The sequence below is a fragment of the Peromyscus eremicus genome, chromosome 22 (assembly GCF_949786415.1).
Source record: "Peromyscus eremicus chromosome 22, PerEre_H2_v1, whole genome shotgun sequence".
NCBI classification, from domain to species: Eukaryota; Metazoa; Chordata; class Mammalia; order Rodentia; family Cricetidae; genus Peromyscus; species Peromyscus eremicus.
The window spans coordinates 14,377,917-14,400,599 of record NC_081437.1 but is presented as its reverse complement, the minus strand read 5'-3'; the positions used below and the strand labels follow the sequence as shown (position 1 = coordinate 14,400,599).

At 37.2% G+C, this 22,683-nt stretch overlaps 1 protein-coding gene across 1 annotated transcript in view; it reads right to left on the bottom strand.

Moving 5' to 3' along the window:
• Positions 1-966: 966 nt before the first annotated feature.
• The window catches only part of Hnrnpll (heterogeneous nuclear ribonucleoprotein L like), a 33,369-nt gene continuing 11,652 nt past the window's right edge, over positions 967-22,683 (bottom strand). The window contains exons 3-13 of the mRNA XM_059248675.1: positions 22,273-22,510; positions 21,304-21,389; positions 20,543-20,639; positions 20,381-20,453; positions 15,228-15,299; positions 10,645-10,862; positions 7,257-7,378; positions 6,093-6,294; positions 5,000-5,057; positions 4,814-4,912; positions 967-1,678 (exon numbers count right to left, since the gene is read on the bottom strand). Coding sequence (XP_059104658.1) covers positions 1,623-1,678; positions 4,814-4,912; positions 5,000-5,057; positions 6,093-6,294; positions 7,257-7,378; positions 10,645-10,862; positions 15,228-15,299; positions 20,381-20,453; positions 20,543-20,639; positions 21,304-21,389; positions 22,273-22,510 — 1,321 coding nt within the window. The 3' untranslated portion in view covers positions 967-1,622. The remainder of the gene's footprint in view (positions 1,679-4,813; positions 4,913-4,999; positions 5,058-6,092; positions 6,295-7,256; positions 7,379-10,644; positions 10,863-15,227; positions 15,300-20,380; positions 20,454-20,542; positions 20,640-21,303; positions 21,390-22,272; positions 22,511-22,683) is intronic.

The following is a 22,683-nucleotide window of genomic DNA, read 5'->3' as shown; positions in this document are numbered from 1 at the left end:
ACCCCTTAAACAAACAAACAAAACAGATTTTCAACTTTAAGCCTTTGACTCAATTCTAAAAGAACTCAGAATTTTTGTTGTTAAAATTAGAAATAAAGAGCCAGGTGTGGTGGCACACACCATTAATCCCAGCACCCAGGAGGCAGAGGCAGCCAGATCTCTGTGAGTTCAATGCCAGCCTGGTCTACACATCAAGCTCTAAGTTTCAGAATAGTCAGAGATATGTAGAGGAGACCCTGTCTCAAAAGAATGTCTTTTTTAAGACTTAAATGGAACTTGAAATTTTTATTTAATAATCTAAAGGTTACAAAACTGCTTCTGCTAACTATGGACTACTCAGATGAAAACTTTAAGATGAAAACAAAAAGGCTATATCCATTTTCTAATTATTAAAAAGGTATAAACTTCGCCGGGCGGTGGTGGCGCATGCCTTTAATCCCAGCACTTGGGAGGCAGAGCCAGGCGGATCTCTGTGAGTTCGAGGCCAGCCTGGGCTACCAAGTGAGTTCCAGGAAAGGCACAAAGCTACACAGAGAAACCCTGTCTCGAAAAACCAAAAAAAAAAAAAAAAAAAAAAAAAAAAAAAGGTATAAACTTCATAACAGCCTTAGTATAAGATTACTTTAAAAGAGAAAGAAACCAATCCAGAGGGAGAATGTTTAATAAATGGTGTTGAGACAAATAGCTGTTTGATCAAAAATAAAATTCTTAAATCTTACACCATATAGAAAAATACATATATTATGATGGATCAAAGATTAAGAAATAAAAATGCAAATATCCCAAATTCTACACACAATTTTGGGAGGGCTAACAAGTTCTCTGAAACCCATCTATGGAACCCAAATTATTATATAGAAGAGGAATTATTATTAATTTTAACCTCTATAGTATTAAAATATCAATGTCAAATACTACATGTACTTTTAAGATTGGGTCACATGCAAAATAATGAAGATGAACACATTAACTTATTATTATAACTTTATAAAACCTCCAAAATGGAACTAGAACAGAAACATGTCAATACAAATGGATGATGACTTTTGAAAAGAAACACACCAATTTGAGTTTGAATGCATACCGTACAAGTGTGTTCATGTCTATGAAGCCTTTTAGAAATTGAAATCAGCTAAATCTGTACTTCTGGAAAGTCAACAAATGCAATATCATTCTCAAATTTGTTTAAAATAATAAATACAAATTATGTTTAATGAGTAACTATAACATTCAATCTTCTATTGTAGGAATTCTGTATTAAAATGCAATACTTTTCACCTGCATTAATCTCAAACACAATGGGAAAACATTTGCAACAAATTAGCACTAAGAATGCAAATATATTTTACCATGGAACAAAATTTGTAATAATGTTAGAAATCATACGTTTGTAAAAATCTACAACGAAGCTGTAGACAGTCTACGTTATGGTATTCTATCTTAAGGTGAAAACAATATTTAAGTTAACAACAAATTTACTTGAGGCAAAATATGTTTATTACAGAACAGGATCTTATAGTAAGCAAGGCAACATTAGATCAACCATTTTAGAATATTTTTAATGAAGTATAGCTTTAAAACTGTAATAAAGATGAACGTAAATCTAACATGCTCTTCTCTTCTTATAAATGGGATGATGTAGAAAAGCAAAGCTTCAATGTATAGGGATTGGAACCATCTGTAAAATTGAAAAAAGGGAAGTTAATATTCCATCAAAATGTTGAGGTCAGATTGAATTAGTAAATTATTTTACAGGTATAGTACTGGAAACAGGAATACAAAGAAGGCAATATATAAAACTTTGTTTCTGTGTATGAGTGTTTCATCATAAATATACCATGCGCATCTCTGGTGCCCGACTCCTGGCACTGGAGTTCCAGTGAGCTAATGTGGGTGCCATCTCTCCAGTTCCAAGAAGGTAAAGATTAACCACCTGACCTAATAGACAGTAAGCTCCAGAAACAGTCTCTTACTACATTCCTACTGTTCTAAGCTTAAGAACATACTCATTTCTCAAGTGAATTAATTCATCACTAAAGATTAATAATATCAGGGTTAAACAGTTGTCACAGCAGAGTGCACCTACATAGAGCATATTGCCAACAGTACAGTATCTTAATTTGTTTGTTTTTGCTTTTTGAGACAGGGTTTCTGTATAACAGTCCTGGCTATTCTGGGACTTGCTCTGTAGACCAGGCTGGCCTCAAACTCACAGAGATCCACCTGCCTCTACCTCCCGAGAGCTGGAAGTATTATTTTCTGCCTGTCCCTTCACAAAAACTTGGGTGTTAAAATATTTAAAGTATGTTTCTACACATAAAACCTTCAAATGATTTTTAAAATTTTACCCTTCTTTTTAACTGGAATGAGGTCATGCAATTTGGTGCCCAGGCTGTCCCTGGAACTGCAGGGTGTTGTCTTGTTTCCTTTTTTCCCCTATAACCATACTAAATAATATTCATTTTTGCCATACATTTCTTTATTATTTAACTTTTGAAATAGGGTCTTATATATAGCCTAGCCTGGCCTCACATTCTTGATCCTCCTGAATGCTAAAATTACAAATGTACTACACCTAGCTAGTGCTTTTCAAAGATGAAATTGTATACCCTTGAGGTACAGGATCAAAGTAAATTTAAATTACACAACATAAAACTTCAAAACTTAGTTCTTCATAACATATGAAGAAAACCAAAACACAGAAACAAAGCAATTTACCTTTCTGGAAACAAATTAAAACAATGGAGTATCATTTGTCAGCTATCATACTGGTAAAACCTCAAGGTGTGACTCAATATTCTAATGCTGGGGCAACGGGCATTTCAATGTATCGCAGGTGGTTATATAACCACAACAACCTTCCTAAAGGACAATCATTTTGCCAAAATATACACCTCAATGTTTTGTAGTAAGGGAACTGACCTATAAATACACAGTAAAAATGCACAGCTCTCCATAATTATGGGCTTCTGGCAGGAGTACAGGTGGGAAAGGACTCTTTTTTTTGTTTGTTTTTGTTTTTTTAAGGGGCTGGTTCCTGAGAGTTTGACTGTGCTCTAGTGAGTATATGTGCAACACAAATTGGATTTCTTTATTTTTGTTTTGTTTCTTTTTTTTGGGGGGGGGGGGAGGACTGGGGGTAATGGAGGGATCACAAGGCTGAGGGGGTGGACCTGGGAGGGCAGGGAATGAGTGTTATCTGGGTGCATGACATGAAATTCCCAAATAATAAAAATATGCTGAAAAATTAAAAAATGCCAGCTATTAGCCAGGTGGTAGTGGCACGAGCCTTTAATCCCAGCACTTGGGAGGCAGAGGCAGGTGGATCTCTCTGAGTTCAAGGTCAGCTTGGTCTACAGAGTGAGTTCTAGGACAGTTTCACAGAGAAACCCCATCTCAAAAAAACAAAAATCAAAACAAAAAAGCCAGTTGTTAACATGTTTATTGCAGTTAAGATAAACAGAAATAATCAGAGGGCTCATTAGGGAAAAGATTGGCCTCAAACGCCTCAGTGCTGGGATTAAGGTGTGCAACTCCAAATCTGCTAAAATAAATTTTTTTTAGTACCACATATGGCAGATACTTTTAATTCCAGCATTCCAGACACAAAGGAAGATGACTAAACTGCACCATGGTATGTATATGACAAGACAGAATTAATAAGCAATTAGACCACTCCCAATATTAAATTATGAAAAACAATGACGTTCTTAATCAATCTTGAATCACTCATTCTGAAGGGAGGCCAGCTACCGTATAAAGACCCACATGGCTTCAACGGGCTTGTAATTAATGAGTAAGCTTAGAAGTGAGTTTTTCAGGCAATCAAACTTTGAGATGATAGTAAAACCACACATTTTGATTACAACTTTATGAGACAATGATTCAGCTGAACTGCACTCAAATTGCTGACCTTGAGAAAGTTAACAAATTTTTTTGTTTGAGACGAGTTTTCTCTGTATAGCCCTGGCTGATCTGGTACTCTGTAGACTGGGCTGACCTCAAACTGGGGTTAAAGGCATGTGCCATTACAGTCCAGCAAATGTTTACTATTTTAATCTGCTTCATCTTATGGTAATTTGCATACAGCAGCAGACATACAGGGATTGTATTGTGGGATTCTATGCCCATTTTTCTTTTTTTTCTTTCTTTTTTTTTTTGTAAAGTTTATTTATTATGTATACAGTGTATGCATGCTCACAGGTCAGAAGAGGGTACCAGATCTCATTACAGATGGTTGTGAGCCATCATGTGGTTGCTGGGAATTGAACTCAGGACCTCTGGAAGAGCAGCCAGTGCTCTTAACCTCTGAGCCATCTCTCCAGCCCTATGCCCATTTTTCTGTGTTATAAATAAAAATTTAAAAACACACAACTTGACATAAGAGATAAAGCTTCTGTCAATTCCCGGCATCCAAACCCACAAAGACCCCTACTAAGATCAAAATCACTGTCAGTGCGATGATACAGACTACTGGAATACTCCCTCTAGAGAGGTCTCTATCCTTAGCTTTTGTTATCTTACTTTCCCTCAGCATTTCTCTTCCTTCCTTTCACCCATGCCCAGTCTACATTAAAATGTCTTTATTAAAGCCCCAACACAACTCCATGAGTTCTGAATTTTTTTTAAAGGTTTATTTTCTTTAAGGTAGTTGGGAGAATTTCAGAACCTGCCACCTTGTGGCTTTATTTAGGTTCTGAACAACCCTTTGGAGATAAACTGCCTCAGACCCCCCCAAGTCCCTGCAGCTCTCTCCTCTCCCTAACTCTCTGCAATCGACAACGTCTGACGGCACGGCCCACTGACGGCTTACTTGGGACTCGGATCTGGTAGTGGTTGAGTGCAGTGAGAGCTTCCACGGCGTCAGTCTTGCATTTCCACTCCAACAGCCCAGACAGGGTTTTAGCAGAAGCTGAAACAAAACAGATGCAAATCCAGCCATTACTTCTTTCTTGTCAGCAAGCTTCCTTCAGAGTCTTTTCCAGAGATGCTCACTCACCTTTCGCATCAAACACTTTGTATTTGATGAATGGAAGGACTTCGTGGTCGTTACACAACTGCCAGGGAAAGGAAAACCGCATCAGAAATCGAGCTACAGAGAAGTCTCTTTTGAAAGCCTTGCTGTAGAGTAGCAGTTAAGCCTTTACTATTGTATGAATTAATGTACATTCAGGTTACTATCAAGTTCTAAAAGAAAAAACTGAGAAAAGTGAAATTCTAAACTATGAAAATCATTTCATATATAATAACTGAGTTTTTTAAAGTTACATTTTCTCAGATTTTATGAAGAGTAACCAAATACTGAAGAAAGGAAGTACCACTCCAGAAAGCACATTGTGTCTGAAATGCTCCTATAGTTAAACAAGTTATAGGGAAGGGAATACAACATTTTATTATAGGTGAGACTTACAGTAAAGTAACTTTTCTGTTGCTTTTTATCTTTTTGTTGTTTTAGTTGTTGTTGTTTTTGAGCTAGACTCCTACTATGTAACCCAAGACAGCCTTGAACTCATGGCAATCCCCCTGCCTTAGCCTTCCAAGTGCTAGGACTATACACCACGCTCTGCAGACAAGAAGATCCTGGAAGCTTCCGGTTAACCAGTCCAGCCAACTGGCAGGGTCTAGGGTCAGTAAGAGACCCTGTCTTTAAACACAGTATATGTAATGCTCACTTTGGAAATGCATATACCAAAGCTGGATAAAAAGAATATGAACATGGACCTTCCCCAAAGACGACAAATTTATGAATTGTTCATGAATTTTAAAAGCAAGTTTAATTTTTTTTGGGGGGAAGGGTTTTTTTTTTTTTTTTTTTTTTTTTTTTTGGTCTTTTTGAGACAGGGTTTCTCGAACTCACAGAGATCCACCTGGCTCTGCCTCCCGAGTGCTGGGATTAAATTTTAAAAGCAAATTTCATTAATATAAACAAGGCGGAAATCAACAGAGGAAAACACCTACCACCACTGACCTCTAGCCTGACAACAAAAAAAGCAGGATTTTAGAAAAGTTTTAAAATGAGATTGAACTATGAAATATCACAGAAACTTAAAACACAAAGATCAACATTCTATACACTTTTCTTCAGTACCTACCTTTGTGAAGGTCTCTTCTGTGACACACAGTGGAACATTATAATAATGCAGCACACAAGAGGGTGGCTGGATTATATTCTTAGATGCCTGGCCAGCACTTGTAAAGCGATTATTTTTACTCATTGCAAAATCTTTGTAGCTACTTGTACCATCCTCCAGCTCAAATATTTGACTTGGAACAACTGAATGTTGTTTAGATACACTGAAGATTAGAAAAGAAAAACATAATATATCTTGTTAGATAAGTAGCAGCAGGTAGTCACAAAATACTTTTATGAATAAAAAGGTGTACACAGTTATTTAAGTACAGTACAAAAGTATCCATTGGTATCTAAATGATTGGTCCAGGAATCCCAACCCCTACTCCCTCACCCCCCAAGAGAAAAAACAAAAAAGATGCTTAATTCAATCAAATACTATAGTATTTACATATAACCCATGCAGAACCTTCTGTATTATTTACCCTTTTGTATTTTTTTGAGACAGGGTCTCAAAAACTCCAGGCTGGCCTCCTGCCTCCACCTCCCAAGTGAAGGAATTACAGGTCTATGCCACTATGCTTGACTTTATTGCCTTCTGTATAATGTAAATCACCTCTAGAATAGTTCTAATATCTAACACAGTATAAATGCTAAATACATAGTTACATTACAGAATAGTATATTTATGTTCTGCACAGATACCATTTTTTCTCAAATATTTTCTTAAAACACAGTTGGTTGAAAAAAATAAGTACAGAATACACCAACTTGTATTCACTTTGGGTTATAATCAATCATTATTACTGGTTAGAATATTTAAGAACTTATCTGTTTTAACATTTTATGGTACTAACACTAAAAACTAGGAGAGATCTGGATTAAGAGATGGCTCATAGAGTTCTTATTGCTATTGCAGATGACCCCTTTCTCAGCACCAAGGCTGGGTGGCTCACACCACCTATTTCCAGCTCCAGGGGATATGTTGCCCTCTTCTGGACTCTTTGGGCACTTACATTCATGTACACATACAAACAGAACTTTAGAAAGAATAATAGTATAACTATTACAACTTGTCAACATTAATACTAACCTTGCTACCTTCAGATGTATGCTCAGTTACTACAAAATACTCTAAGTTAACAAGCATTTCAAAACATTGTTAATAATTATGACAAGTAATTACCAAACATTAAGTCTTTTCCCAAAGAGTTTGACATTATTAAGGTGTGTGACAGCTCTTTCTACAGCATACTCGTCACCCATTTCTACAAGTGCTGTACCAGGAATGGTCTTCATAAATTTTACCTGCAAACACAAAAATCCCCCCAAGATCATTTCTTAGAATCCTTTTTTTTTTTTTTTTTTTTTTTGGTTTTTTTCGAGACAGGGTTTCTCTGTGTAGCTTTGCACCTTTCCTGGAACTCACTCTGTAGCCCAGGCTGGCCTCAAACTCACAGAGATCCTCCTGCCTCTGCCGCTCGAGTGTTGGGATTAAAGGTGTGTGCCACCACCACCCGGCTCATTTCTTAGAATCTTAACCTTATTCTGTCATTTTTACAGGATAGCCTTAACTCTTACCAAAATTGAGTGAAGTTAAAAGGGAAGACTGTAATTGTACTCTACAGCCCATGTAGCACAGGTCTGTCCCAAGGCTGTGATCTAGATGTAAGCTACTTAATTCCTCTATACCAGACTGTCCCTATAAAATGAAGATAATAATGATTGCATCCCTAGGTACTCAGCCTAATCAATATTAAACAAATATCTGAGTATCTAGTATGTTTTGATAAGCATTGTGCTAGGTGCTACAGACTAAATGGTAAACATAACCGTCTTCATCTTTATATGGCCATAAACAATTCAGAAATGTTAAGGCAATAAATAATACAAGACATGCCAGGCGGTGGTGGCACTTGCCTTTAATCCCAACACTCGGGAGGCAGAGGCAGGAGAGGATCTCTGTGAGTTCGAGACCAGCCTGGTCTACAGAGTGAGTTCCAGAACAGGCTCCAAAGCTACACAGAAAAACTCTGTCTTGAAAAACCAAAAAAATAAGACAGCCTAAAGACAGCATGATAGCAGGAAGTGCAGTGTTGGTCACTTAGAACTACTAAACCACACAGTAAGCACAACAACTTGAATACACTTCCCTTCTTATGTTAACACCAAGGGAACAGAGAGAATATGTGTAAATCATAAGTTCACCATTTATTATCTCTAGCACTTTCAGTTTTAAAAGGATATCTAAGCACTATATACCATACCTGTACAAACTGGTAATACCAGAAATTTTCAGCTTTACTTGAAATCAGTTGTTTTGCTGTAGGCAATACTTTATCCTTTGATTTAATTCAGTAATATCCTAAAAATTATCTAGTAATTATTATATAGTATGCATATTTATATAAGTATAAATGTGGTTCTAAGCCTCCTCCCCTCCCCAAATAATTAAATCAATTAGAAAAGTACCAGAGAAAGCTCAGTGGTTAAGAGCATTTGTCGCTCTTGAAAAAGACCTGGGTTTGATTCCTAGCACCTATGCAGTGGCTCACAACCATCCATAACTACAATTCTGAGGATCCAATGCCTCTTCTGACCGCCACAGGCACACACATGTCATACATACATACATGCAGACAAAACATTCACACACATTTATAAATCCTTAAAAAAATTAAACCACTAGAAAAGTTTAAATAACTATCTTTAAACTTAAAGGATTAGAACGGTTTAAGTTTTATGTACCGCAATCCATCATTTAACATTACTAAAAACTTAGGGCTGAAGAGATGGCTCAGCAGTTAAGAGCACTCACTCACTGGCTGCTCTTCCAGAGGATCCAGGTTTAATTCCCAGCACCCACACGGTAGCACACAACTTTCTGTAACTCCAGCTCCAGAAGATCTAAAGCCCTCTTCTGGCCCTTCGGGACCAGACATGCAAGTGGTGCATAAACATACAGAGGCGAAACACCCACACACATAAAATACAACAGACAAAAGTTTAAAAAGTATTAAAAGTTTGAGGTAACATGAAATGAAACAGAAGAATTAGTCAAACATACCAAAAACTAAGTCATGAGACAATTCTTAACACAAAGGATATGGATTAAACTTCTTGAATTTAGTTGTCTACCTACCCTCAGACAAGATACAAAGTATTTTCTTTTTTCCCCTCTTCTTAATATAATGAAATAATGGCGATAACTCGGGACTCTCAAGAGCTGCTTATCAGGGTTTTAGAATTAATGAACTAAGAACTAGGAGTATCAAGTTTTTAGGCCATTCTCCCACTCCCAGACCATGGACTCACATGTTTATACTTTCTTATCACTATGGAAAGAGTATGAAAATAACATTATTACACTATTGGAACATTCTGTCAAAGTGGGTAGTTCCAAGCATTAACTGAGCTCAAGTAAAAACACACTGTTCCTCATAAGATGATTGAGGCTGGCTCAGCCATTAAAAGCACTTGTGCTCTTGCAGAAGACCTGAATTTAGTTCTAGAACCCACATGGTGGCTCACACCATTCCTAACTCTACTTCCAGGGGATCCAAAACCCTCTTCTGACTTTCATGGGCCCAGGTAAACATGTGGTGCACAGACATACATGCAGGCAAAACACTCACACACATAAAATAAAAAAATAAAAAAACAAGTATATAACAAGCCCCACCCCCACCCCCAAAGCAAGTCAAGCTCTGAGACTCACAAATATCTAGCTCCATGAGTATAACTGCTCTTGGAAATTCTATAGTTTAACATGTTAAATGCTAAAACCAAATATAGGTTTTCTTCCACCACTAAAGTAAAAACATTATAAATTGAAAATGCACTTAAATGTATCTGGCCTACCCAACATCATAGCTTGGCTGACAGTATACTGTAGAATATCTGTATCAGTTTCTTACTCATGTGATGATAACTAGAAAGAAAGTCTGGCCTGTTGCTGCTTCTTAGGACTACAGAACAAATGTCACACATATTGCTAGTATGGCAAACTTTAAATTCAGAGTATGACTTTTATGAAATGTATCATGTTTACAACATCACAAAGTAGAAAAATCAGGCGTCAAACAACTGCTAACATAGCATTTATCTACACAGCCTTCCTGCCTCTGGTATACTAGTAAGTGACTGAACTGCTGGTGCTTTGGACCCTGCTCATTATACTGGTCCTTTAAAACTTTTTTTTTTTGGGGGGGGGGGGGGGGTGAGACACGGTTTCTCTGTGTAGCTTTGTGCCTTTCCTGGAACTCACTCTGTAGCCCAGGCTGGCCTCGAACTCACAGAGATCCACCTGCCTCTGCCTCCCAGTGCTAGGATTAAAGGCGTGCGCTACCACCGCCTGGCTTAAAACATATTTTTATTACTATCAATCTATACTGATCACTTGTCAGCAAAAAAAAAAAAAAAAAAAAATCATTTCTGTACGTTCATACATAATGGGTTTTAAGCTTATGTGAGATCATGACTGAAAGAACTTAGATGTTCCTGACAGAAGTGTGTAGCATTTTCTGAATTACTACTAGATTCTCCACCAAATACACTAACAAAAAGAAATTCACCTTTTCGATATTTCCATACAAGCAGAACAGGTTGAAGACTCTTGAACAATTCATTTTGAGCTGGTGTAATCCACTAACCATTACAACGGAGCCAGAGGGACTTCCTCCATGCATGTAAGAGGAAGAAGCTTGTGGTAATGGATAAGCAACAAGTTCAGGTGTATCTCTAGAGCCCATTCTATAACGACTTGGTAAAGGCAACAATGGACCATGCGATCCTGTAAAAATGACCAAAATAATAAATAAGTAACACACACACACATTTCCATTTACAAAAATTAGTAGATGCACTTCATATATAACCAGGACCTTGTATATTCTAAGCAAGCACTCTGCCACTAAACTAAAACCTCATTCCCCCAAATTAAACTCTCAAAATTTGCTTCATGTACATCAAGAAAACCTCAAGTATATGAATATTTAAATATAAACACAGGAAACAAAATCAAATCAGCATTTATATGTACCATACCCAACAGACAGCTATATTTACATATACAAAATTTATTATTTTCAAAAGGTTTGAGACTAGGCTAGACTAGAATTGCGGGAGCCAGTGTAAACGCTGGGATATGTATGTATATATGTACGTATGCATGATGCTGTAATTCAGCTAGGCATGGTGACACACACCTACAATCCAGTACTTGTTAGATAAGGCAAGAAGAGGATCCAGAACTGAAGGTCATCCTCAGTTCTATAGAGGACAGCCTAGGTTATGAGATCCTTAAGAAGACAAAAAAGGAACAGAACAACAGAAAACCCACCATACAGGCACCATTTATTCTACTGTATATAAATTATACCTGTTTTAAAAAAAAACTGCCAATGTCTTTTAGAGAAGTAAGATATAATAAAAAGAAACCTTTAAAATTAATATAAGAAAAAATATTTTCAAGCCAGTGTGATGGTGCACGCTTTTAATCCCAGTACTATGGAGGTAGAGCCAAATGGATCTCTGTAAGTTTGAGGCCAGCCAAAGTTACAAAGTGAGACCCTGCTTCAAACAACTCTTCCACAAAAGGGAAACCATTTTTCAGTTCTACAAAACGTTGTCTCCTGAAATATACTGGACTATAATGTACTTTTAGAAAATAAATACTAGGATTCATTAGTTAGTACCTCATCTGTATACAGGTCCTCTATCATCCTCCATTAAGAATTCGTGTGTGTGTGTGTGTGTGTGTGTGTGTGTGTGTGTGTGTGTGTGAGAGAGAGAGAGAGAGAGAGAGAGAGAGAGAGAGAGAGAGATATGGATATTGTGTGCCATGGTAAAAGGACAGCTTGTAGGTGTCTATTCTCTCCTTCTACCATTGTGGGTTCCAAGAATCAAACTCAGGTAGTCAGGCTTGGCAGCAAGTGCCTTTACCCACCAAGCCATCTCTCAGGCTTGAAATCTCCTTTTTTCCCCACTTTCTTTAAAACAAAAACAAAAACAGCCGGGCGGTGGTGGCGCACGCCTTTAATCCCAGCACTCGGGAGGCAGAGCCAGGCGGATCTCTGTGAGTTCAAGGCCAGCCTGGGCTACCAAGTAAGTTCCAGGAAAGGCGCAAAGCTACACAGAGAAACCCTGTCTCGAAAAACCAAAAAAAAAGAAAAAAAAAAAAGAAAAAAAAAGAAAAACTAAAAAACAAAAACAAAAACAACCCCCCCAAAAAAACACAAGACCCACCAGAAAGTATCTAAAATTCTAACAGAAAATCTCTTTACTCACTACATCTCTTAAACCAAAAATCTTTATTTCAGAATCAACTTGCTAAATTTAAGAGTTGTAAACCATAAGTTTTTTTTGCATCTACTTTACTCTCAAGCTTTTTGAGTGTGTAACAGAATGGAACAACTGTGAAGAAACCGAGGTACTAAAAGCAGGCAGAGAGAGCTTGGCAGTGGTGGCGTACGCCTTTATTCCCAGTACTCAGGAGGCAAAAGTAGGCTGACCTCTGAGTTCAAGGCCAGCCTGGTCTAGGAGTTCCAGGACAGCCAGGACCACACAGAGAACCCCTACCTCAAAAACCAAGTAGACAGAGAGTAAATGAACAGCAATTAAGAAGAACCCAGAAACAACAACTGAGATGGAGATCTGTAATTAAAAAACATAAACCCAGGGGGCTAAAGAGAGACGTCAGCAGTCAAGAGAGCTTACTGCTCTTCCAGGAGACCTGGGTTCGGTTCCCTGTACTCATGTAAGGCATTGCACAACTGCCTACAACTTCCATTCCAATGGATCTGATACCTTTCAGTCTCCTTTGGGAATTAGCACGTGATGTACATGAAGCACACACACATACACGTTAAAAAACAAAAACCACCAATAAAAATTCCTCCAGTGTAATAGATGAATAAATAAATAAAAACATAAGCCTTAAACATTTAGGGTGCTCCTGAGTTAGTGGTTACAGAAGCATAATCTAGAACGTATATAATGTACTCCTTGTATACAATAAATACCAAATCTCGAGCTGGGTTCCTCATTGTAAAAAGAAACTGTAGTTTTTGTTTGTTTTTTGTAGGACTCAAGGACTTTGATCATCATATTGCAAAGTCGTTATTCATTATACTGCCTCCTCGCCACTACCATTTGCTTAAGCCACAACAGTTCCCTAAAGTCACTATTCCTTTCCCCATGGGAAGTAAAAAGACCTGCAGCAGATAAGCAGTACGAACTTCTACTTAGCTCGAGTTGGATAAAATTCATGTTAATGAGATACAGGTTAAGCAACAGCCAAAACCAGTACGAGAGAATAAAAATGCTGTGAATTTTTAACTACGACCATGAGTCAAGAGAATTAAATTATCTACATTATTTAGACTGTTCTGTATAGCCAGTCCTAAAGAGCAGATGCAAATCTTGATGCTTTAAAAAAGAAAACTAATTTTCACATATTTTTTTAAAAAATCCATTTATAATGGGAAAATTTTATATAAATGACATCATTAACATTTTGAAGTCATGCCCTATCTTTCAAAATAGAAAATCTTTGATTCAGAAACTATATCCAAAAATGCTAGGGATCAACTTATGACTGCTTAAAGCTCACTGTTTAAGGATAGTGATTTCAAAAGCATCCTGGTTTACACCTTGAGTTCCGGGCCAGCAGGGAATACATAGTGAGACCACGTCTTTTAAACAAAAATAAAGCAACAAATTTAATCTAAATGAGACTACACACCTGACTCATAATATTTTCTTCTATTTTCTCTTTATTTTAGATCATTACCTAGGAACATCCATGATGTGACACAAAATGCACTAAAGCTGGTCTGCTTAACTGCTGCTCTGAAGGTCAACAGTTGTGACCTGCATGTTTGTAAACTATTTCCCCACCCCCAGGAAACACTCCTAGCTTCTTCCCGCTCCATCTTCTTTTACTTCTCTTTGACGTAACTGAGAATAGATGTTCCCACTCAACCCTGAGACAACTATCCCCTGAAAGCGACACTCTATCATCTCAGTGGTCCCTGTTTACCCCCGACCACTCCAAATGGTGCATTTCTCTTTACATAAGCTACATTATCTGTCCACCCAGTTCTTTCAGTAAAATACATCTGACAACAGAACACTATTCCTCAAAACCTGTGCAAAGGAAACAGAAGAGCTCCTTGTTTCTCATTTATTCTTTCATAGTTTCTAGTTCGTGTGGCAAATAGTTAACCAGGTTTTAGCCTTTGAGTGATTGTCACTGAGATACTGAACTCCAAAAATAACCAACTTTCCTCCTATGACCTGAATTCAATTCCTGGGACCACGTGGTGGAAGAGGAGAACTAAGTCCTCTGACCTCCACTGGCATGCACACACAAAATTAAAATGTAATAAAAATGAACAAAAAACACAGCTGAGTAGGGGTGGCACAGGCCTTTAATCCCAGCACTCGGGAGGCAGAGGCAGGCAGATCTCTGTGAGAGAGATCCAGGACAGCTACATAGTGAGACATTGTGTGTGTGTGTGTGGGGGGGGGGGGGGGGAGAACAAACAAAATCCCAAAAAGCTGTACAACACTTACTGTTTTAACAAGAAAATGTTTCACCTTCCTCTGTCATATCAACTATTAGAAAATCTTGAACAAATTTTATCACAGACAAAAAAAATAAATTTTTCAAGTTTAAAAAAGATGGAAAGATGGTTCAGTGTTTAAGAGCATCGGCTGCTGTTCCGGTGGACCTGGGCTCAATTCCTAGCAACCACATGGAGGCTCACAACTGTCTAACTCCAGTTCCAGAGGATCCAATGCATTCTTCTGGCCTCCTCAGTCACCAGGCACATACAATGCAGGCTAAACATCCATAACACATAAAAATAAATAAAGTAAAAACCAAACCACAGGAACAGAAAAAAAAAAAGTGTGTTCAATTCCCCAACCAATTTATTTCAAGGACTATTTAATGTATCAATATCCTAAGAAAAGAAGTTTTGGACAACTTCTTGAAAATACATTGTAATGGGCTGATCTCATATAAACTACATCAGGTGATTAGGAAGGAGCTCAGGAAAATACACAGACAAGAAATAGAGCATTTGTCATCAGAAAGGCAAATAGTCTAGCACTTGATCTACACTACCTTCCTTCTGCCTTGACAACTTACCATAGCCATCATGTCTAAACGAAGAAGGATGATCTCCCAAAATGGCTTGTCTCTGGCGACCCTTTCCTCTATCTGACACAAAAGTAGAAACATGGTTTTAACAATTTTGATCCAAGTACTTAACAGACTTTTCACATGGGAAACACCCATTCAAAACATCCATATATTTCATAAAAGAAATATTACTCCTGGTTAATTTTAAACATCCATTCATATCCAATGTAAATACAAACACCAAAAGTTTAAGAAAGTAATTCTATCTAACAAATTCCACTGGAAATTATGTTTTTGATAAATGCCAAATACAATCACACTTTCAAATTTAAAAGATTAGATGCTTTGCAGGAAGTGAATGTACACAATGCTAGAGTTCGACACTGTACACAAGTTTTTACCAATACATGTCTTTAAAACAAGCTTGTAAGTGCAGTACTTTTGAAAGACAGTACCTGAATCATACTATTAGCTTCAACAGCAACACATTTTCAAAGTGGGCTTCTTTCAAGAAGTTTCAGCATAAGCCAACAACAACCTGTATTACATGGTTTCACAATCAGTAAACACAGAGTATTTTATATGTACATACACATATTTACAAACACCTACTGACTTGAGAGCTGAAAATCTGCACATCACTGGCTTTATGTTGTATCATAGATAGGTCATTTTTCTATCGACCATAACATCAAGCAGAAGTATGAGCAACCCTTCAGAGTTTAAATATGCCAAGATAAACCTAACCAAGGGGGCTACATTATTGGATGAGACTACAATACTCTGAAATTTTTATTTTAGCTATATTTTCAAAAAAGGTATGCCAATTTCCTCAAATCTTAGTTGAAAGTATTTTTTTTTTTTATGAATTACTTCCACGTTTCCAAAACAGGACTTCTGCCAGTTCACAGTTTCAAATTCATGTAATACTTTCAGAAATTTGCTGATCCAATTACAGTGCTCAAAATATCCTTAGTCACCTGAACAAACAAGGTTTGTGGAAGATGAGAAATACTAACTTCCATTTCAGTCTAGAGTTTATATTTAATTACCTCTTCTAACCACACTATCATATCACTGGAAGGGATTGAAGAGGGTCATCTAGTTAAACTTTTATTCCATATTAAAAAACAACCAAGCCGGGCGGTGGTGGCGCACGCCTTTAATCCCAGCACTCGGGAGGCAGAGCCAGGCGGATCTCTGTGAGTTCGAGGCCAGCTTGGGCTACCAAGTGAGTTCCAGGAAAGGCGCAAAGCTACACAGAGAAACCCTGTCTCGAAAAACCAAAAAAACAAACAAACAAACAAACAAACCAAACAACAAAAACACTCTTAATAATCCCTTTTGGCCACTGCTTAAACAATACCAGTAATAAGGTATTCACTATCTCTCTTTACATTTATAGAAAACCTAAATTCCAAGAAAATTACTTTCTATACAGAATAGAAACTGACCTTCCATCCAGTCTAATGTATTTAAAACCTTACACTTAGTACTTAAAACCCTGACCTCACCTTAACCATTGCTTCTCCTGGCTAGAAGAATTTCTTTTTTCTTACATGGTTTCTAGCGTTTCCCAGTATTGTGTCTATTCTCTTAAATTAATCCAGTCTGCTGATCCCTCAGGTATTGTGTGCTCAAGTAGATACCAAAAACTAAATTCAATTCCTTATCTCTTCTTAGAGCCATGTTTTCATGGCTTAAGTTTTACTGACAGTTAAAAATGTTACAAAGAAAGAGTCCAATTAACCACTAATTTGTTGTATAGTTATAGAAACCCACAATCTTCATACATAAAATAAAGAGTAGAAGATGGGTGTGTGTGTGTGGTAGGTAGCACATGCCTTTACTCTCAGCACTCAGGATACAGAGGCAGATAGTGAAACCTCATCTCAAAAAGAAAGTATTTCCAAGATATCTTTCAGCCATATATTTTTATTTAAAACTATCAAAGATAAAATCACATAAAACAAAAGGAACAGAAAAGTCAAACATTAAGCCTATCAGTCTATAGTGTTTTCTTAAACTCTGTATTCAAGTAAAATCTGATAAATGCTATGCACTTTCTTCTCAGAAAGGTACACATATATACAGTACAAATTTCGTGTAACATTTATGGAAGGGTTCCCTGCAGTTCAGGCTAAGGATTTTTTGTAATAAAATGTTATCAGGGTTTTTTTGTTTTGTTTTTCTGAGACAGAGTCTCTCTATGTAGCCTTGGCAAATCTAGAACTCTCTCTGTAGACCAGGCTGGCCTCCAAATCACAGAGATCCACCTGCCTCTGCCTACCAAGTGCTGAGAATAAAGGCGTGTACCACCACAGCCCAGCTTGTAATCAGGTATTTTTAAATGAAATTTTTTTTAGAAAATTGTATTTTAATGAGGATTTCTTTAGTAAAATTTCTTCAGTAAAGATATATAAAGATTCTTTTGTCTTTTTTAATTAATTAATTAATTAAGTAATTTATTTATTTATTTTGAGGCAGGGTCTCATATAGCTCAGGTTGACTTTAAACTCCTGGTTCTTTGCCTCTACTTCCCAAGTGTTAGGATTATAAGCACACACACACCATACCTGGCTCTCCATGAAGGTCTTTGGGAAAAGCAGGTAAATAATTTTAATGATCTGTCAATTCAACTCAAGCTTAAATCACTACAGAAACTATGTTTATAAACTGCAAGTCTAGCCAGAAAGCTCTGTCAATAAAAATTTGGAAAACAAGAGTATTTTTTCCTTAAAAGTATAAATATAAATTTTACTTCCTTTAATTATATCTATTAAATATCTACTGTACATATTTCATTATCTAATTAGAATTGCATGAAAAAAACTAAGCTAGCTTTGTGTAAAGTTCAGGCCTTTTAAAAGAATACATATAGGCGCTGTAGAGATGGCTCAGTGGTTAAGAGCACTGGCTACTCTTCCAGAGGACCAGGGTTCAATTCCAGCACCCACATGGCAGTTCACAACTGTCTGTAACTCCAGTTCCAAGGGATCAGAAAGCCTCACACAGACATACATGTGGGCAAAACATCAATGCACATTAGATAAGTAATTTAAAAATTATACAAATAAACAATGTTAAAATGTATAAATGCTTCACTGGGCATGATGGCACACACCTTTAATGCCAGCACTAGAAAGGCAGAGGCCTGCAGATCTCTAAAGCTCAAGGCTAACCTGGTCTACAGTGCAAGTTCCAAGATAGTCAGGGCTACACTGAAAAACCCTGTCTTGAAAACAAAAAACAAAAATCTATAAATGTTTCAATATATAGTAACATAAATGCAGCCCAAGCTGTTTCAAATGAGTAAAAGCCAAACTCAAGGTTTCAATACTGTCAGTGCGCAGAAACAACAGATTTCTCATCAACCATTTGTCTTGTTATTTGAGTTCCTAAGGATTTGTTTTCCAGTACTGGATTCAACTGCACCAAACAGAGATCAAGCAAATTTCCCTAAGTATCAAAACTGGGGCTCTAACAAAGCCACATTTTACAAAACAAACCTATTTACAATTCCATGCACAGGATGAAATGATTCCCTGGAAATTGAGAGCTAAAGAAGCCAATCACCCAAAAACTTCGAAGGATTTGAACATGCAAAGTATCACATTGTTTTATTCTTTCTTTCCCTTGGCTGAAGTACATGCACTAGAGTATTCATTGCTCAAGATATTTTGGATGTTATAAAAAGTTTTTCAAGCTGACTTGTACAGACACATTCATCTTGAGTTTTTCTAACACGTAGTTCAAACATTAATATTGTAGTTGAGATGTAGCCAATACTGAAGCCCCCTTGTTTTTACAAGATTGACATTTTAATTTGTATATTCCAGAATTACCACAGTTAGTTGAACAATTTATCAGTGAAATCTATGCTGATAAAATTTAGCATTTATAGGCTATTGGTGAAAAGGCATTTCAAGTGAAATGCTCCTGATTTTCAGATTTATCAAGTTTAAATATATTCTACCTTGAAAATGACATGTTACTTTCAACTGTATTTGAAATGTTCAATTTTCTGGTTACACAAATTAACATAAGTGAAAAACCTTAAATTGTTACAAAATATGACAACTTATAAACAGCCACTTTACAAAAATCAAACCACACAGAAAAACATCTTTTACATATAATGCACCTTTTCATTTGTTAGAATCTCTGTTCAGTGTTCAGAATTAGGAAAAAACAAAAACCCAAAGTGAACTTAAATGCAGCAAATGTGCACTTTTTTGTGCTGAGGATCAAAGACAGGGGCTTACGCATGCTAAGTACATGCTCTACCACTGACCTGTTTATCCCCAGCCAAATTTACACCTTTCTAAATCCACATTAAATGCTTAATGCTTGTGTGAATTGGTTGAGCATATCAATTCCCAAGACCTGTAGATAAACTGATCCCTTGTTAAAAGCATATTAACAATCTAAGTCTGAGCTGAAAACAGTTACATCAACGGTCAGTGAACTTTACAACATTGCAAAATGTCTAGTTTTCATAAATGAAAAATCTTAAATTCTACAACTGAAACCTTAAGGGAAAGCAAATCAGTATACATACAACTTGAATAAATGGGCACAGTCTATCATGGTGTTCATTCCATGCAAGTCTGAAGTACTGTTAAATGTCGTCCTTTAAAAACTTGGGGTGATGGTGCATGTAGTATGCAGTCAAGGTGAGTTGCGAGTCTGAGTTTTTCAGAGGGCTTTTTGCTGATGCCGATGTTGTGCATGATGAGGTGTAGAGTCAGCCTGCCGGAGTCCTCTATCCTTCTTAATGCCTCGTCCAGCTTGGGGGAAAAGTCCTTTCCATAGAGAAGCAGTGTGCAAGTTTGCAGTTTGTAAGGAATACTCTGAATCAGTTTCCTCTCCTCCAAAGAGAGAGAGCTGCTTGGAGAAATGCAAGTCCTTGAACTGCGGGCGTGCCTGTATGTGAGGGCTCCTTGTTGAACTAAATATAAATAAGCTCAGCACACACCAGTAGGGGGCACTAACGTCCAAGGTGAATTTCCAGCATTACACGGACTTTTGCAACAAAAGCATTCAGCAACAAGATTTTCATTTTAATTAACTAGCTCATCTCAGAAAAAAAGAATGTAACTGCTTGTAAAAATTTCTCAGCAGATCCAAGTACATTCTAAACTTCATGAGATACCTACCTCGTCTTCCCAAATAAGGCTTAGTGTAGTCCCAACTGTCATTGTCATTCCTAATCACATTGAGACGAGTTGGCTGTTGAGAGTGAAGAAGATGAGTGAGTCTAAACTGAATACCCAAAGCATCAGTATTTCTTCGGTAGAGTGTTGAAAAGGAATGCTTACCCTGGCATATTCGATTTTTAGTGTGCAACATCCGGCATATATATCAGCTCCATTGAGTGCTGCTTTAGCTTTTTGGGCACAAAGGACCGACTCAAACATAAAGCTCTATTAAGGAAACATGGCTGAAGGCTTCCTCAATTTAGTTCTTCATTCCCAAGGAACTAAAAAGATAACCAAAACTAACAGTGTTTCTGGAAACATTTTCCCAAATAAAAGTCTAAATAAACCTTTACTCATAAAGATTTATTTTAAAGACAGAAAATAGAACACCATCAACATTATCTACATTAATCCTTCCAAATCATTATAAGTACTATAAAGTAGAGCATGGAGCAGGTTCTATCCTCTGAGTGAAGGGCAATCAATCTACAACCTGCAAACAAAATTATTTTGTTATCAAAGTAAGAATAAGGCCAAGTGTTAGAGTACTTGGTCCCACATGTACAGAGTCCCTGGGTTCAATCTCCAGTACCTTAATGGACTACTCTAAGGTACGAAAATAGTAAAATTCCCTAGAGTACTGCAGTTTCATTTTTTAAATATAAGTAAGCAAGGTATGGTGGTGCACACCTTTAATCTCAGCACTCAGAAAGTAGATCTCTGAGTTGATTACTATCCCAACATAAAGGAAAACGAAGTAAATTTAAGTCAAGAAGATTGCTCTAGCAGGAAAAATGCCACTTGCCTAGAAATACTCAAGCAGAAAATATGAATTACAAACACTTCTATATATCAGTAACACATTTACAAATAAAGGATATTCAACCATTGCTTGTATTCCATTTCTCTTGAATATAACAATACGTTGTACTTTTCCAACAGGGTTGCATACTGTATATAGAACATCCTATGAAGAGAAAAAAAATATTTCTTCACTTTTTATATTTAGAAAGACATTAAAACTATATTCTATTTTGTTTTATCTAAAAAGTAAAATTTACAGGTATCATTCCTCTTAATTACTAAACATTTTTTAGAGGATCTAACTGTGTAGTCCTAACTGGCCACACAGACCAGGAGAGCCTCAAAATAAGATCTACTCACTTTTGCCTCCCGAGTGCCAGAATCATAGGCATGTTCCACCATACTCAGCTAATAACCACACTGTTTAAAAGGGTAAAGTGGGCTAGCCCAGTGTTTCTCAACCTTTCTAATGCCACAATCCTTCAATACAGTTCCTCACGTTGTGGTGAATCCCTAACCATAACATTACTTTTGTTGCTACTTCATAACTGTAATTGTTACTATTATGAATCATAATGTGAACATCTGCTACGTGAGCCCTGTGAAAGGGATCGTGACCTACCAGTTAAGAACCACTGGGCTAGAGACGGCTCAGACCCTAGGTTAGGTTTGCAGCAACAGAGCAGCTAGGTAACAACCATCTACAACTCCAGTTCCAGATGATGCTCTCTTCTGGCCTCCAAGGGCACAGCACACATGTGTTGAACAGACACACAGGCAAAACACCCATACACATACAAACATACAATAAAAATAAATCTTTAAAAACAAACAAACAGCTAAACATGTTGTTGCACATCTTAAACCCAAGTACTTGAGAGGCAGAGGTAGGCTCTCTTAAGTTTCAGGCCAAGAAGGTCTAGGCCTGGTACAGCAACTTCCAGGTTAGCCAGGGCTACATAATGAGACCCTGTTTCAAAACAAACAAAACTAGTTGACAGGTAAGAAAACTACACCCAGGTTAGTTGTTCTACTCCAATACATACCACTGTGATTGGATAGAGAGGATTCTGAATGGAGAGCAGGAGAACTTTGTTGCCCCCTGAGGGATCATCAGTGTTTCCTGGCCGAGTGATTCTTTTACTTGTAGAATAGTTGAAGAAAGCCTGTTGGCCGGCAATGTACACAGGCTCATCTGCAGCAAATGTCACGCACTCTTTGGCACTATCGACATTTTCAAACTCCACTAGAGCCTGTCGTTTAAACGGCATCATCATCACGTAGCTGAAAGGAAGAAATTCCAATGCAACATCACTTAGTCTGTCAAGTAAAAGCAGACTACAATCATCCCATGGTGGAAAGCGTATTCATCTCATGCCCTACTCAAGCCCAATTACCAGTCACTTATACCCCCATCCCATGCAGTATTAGAAAACATCAAGACACAGAAATTAAAA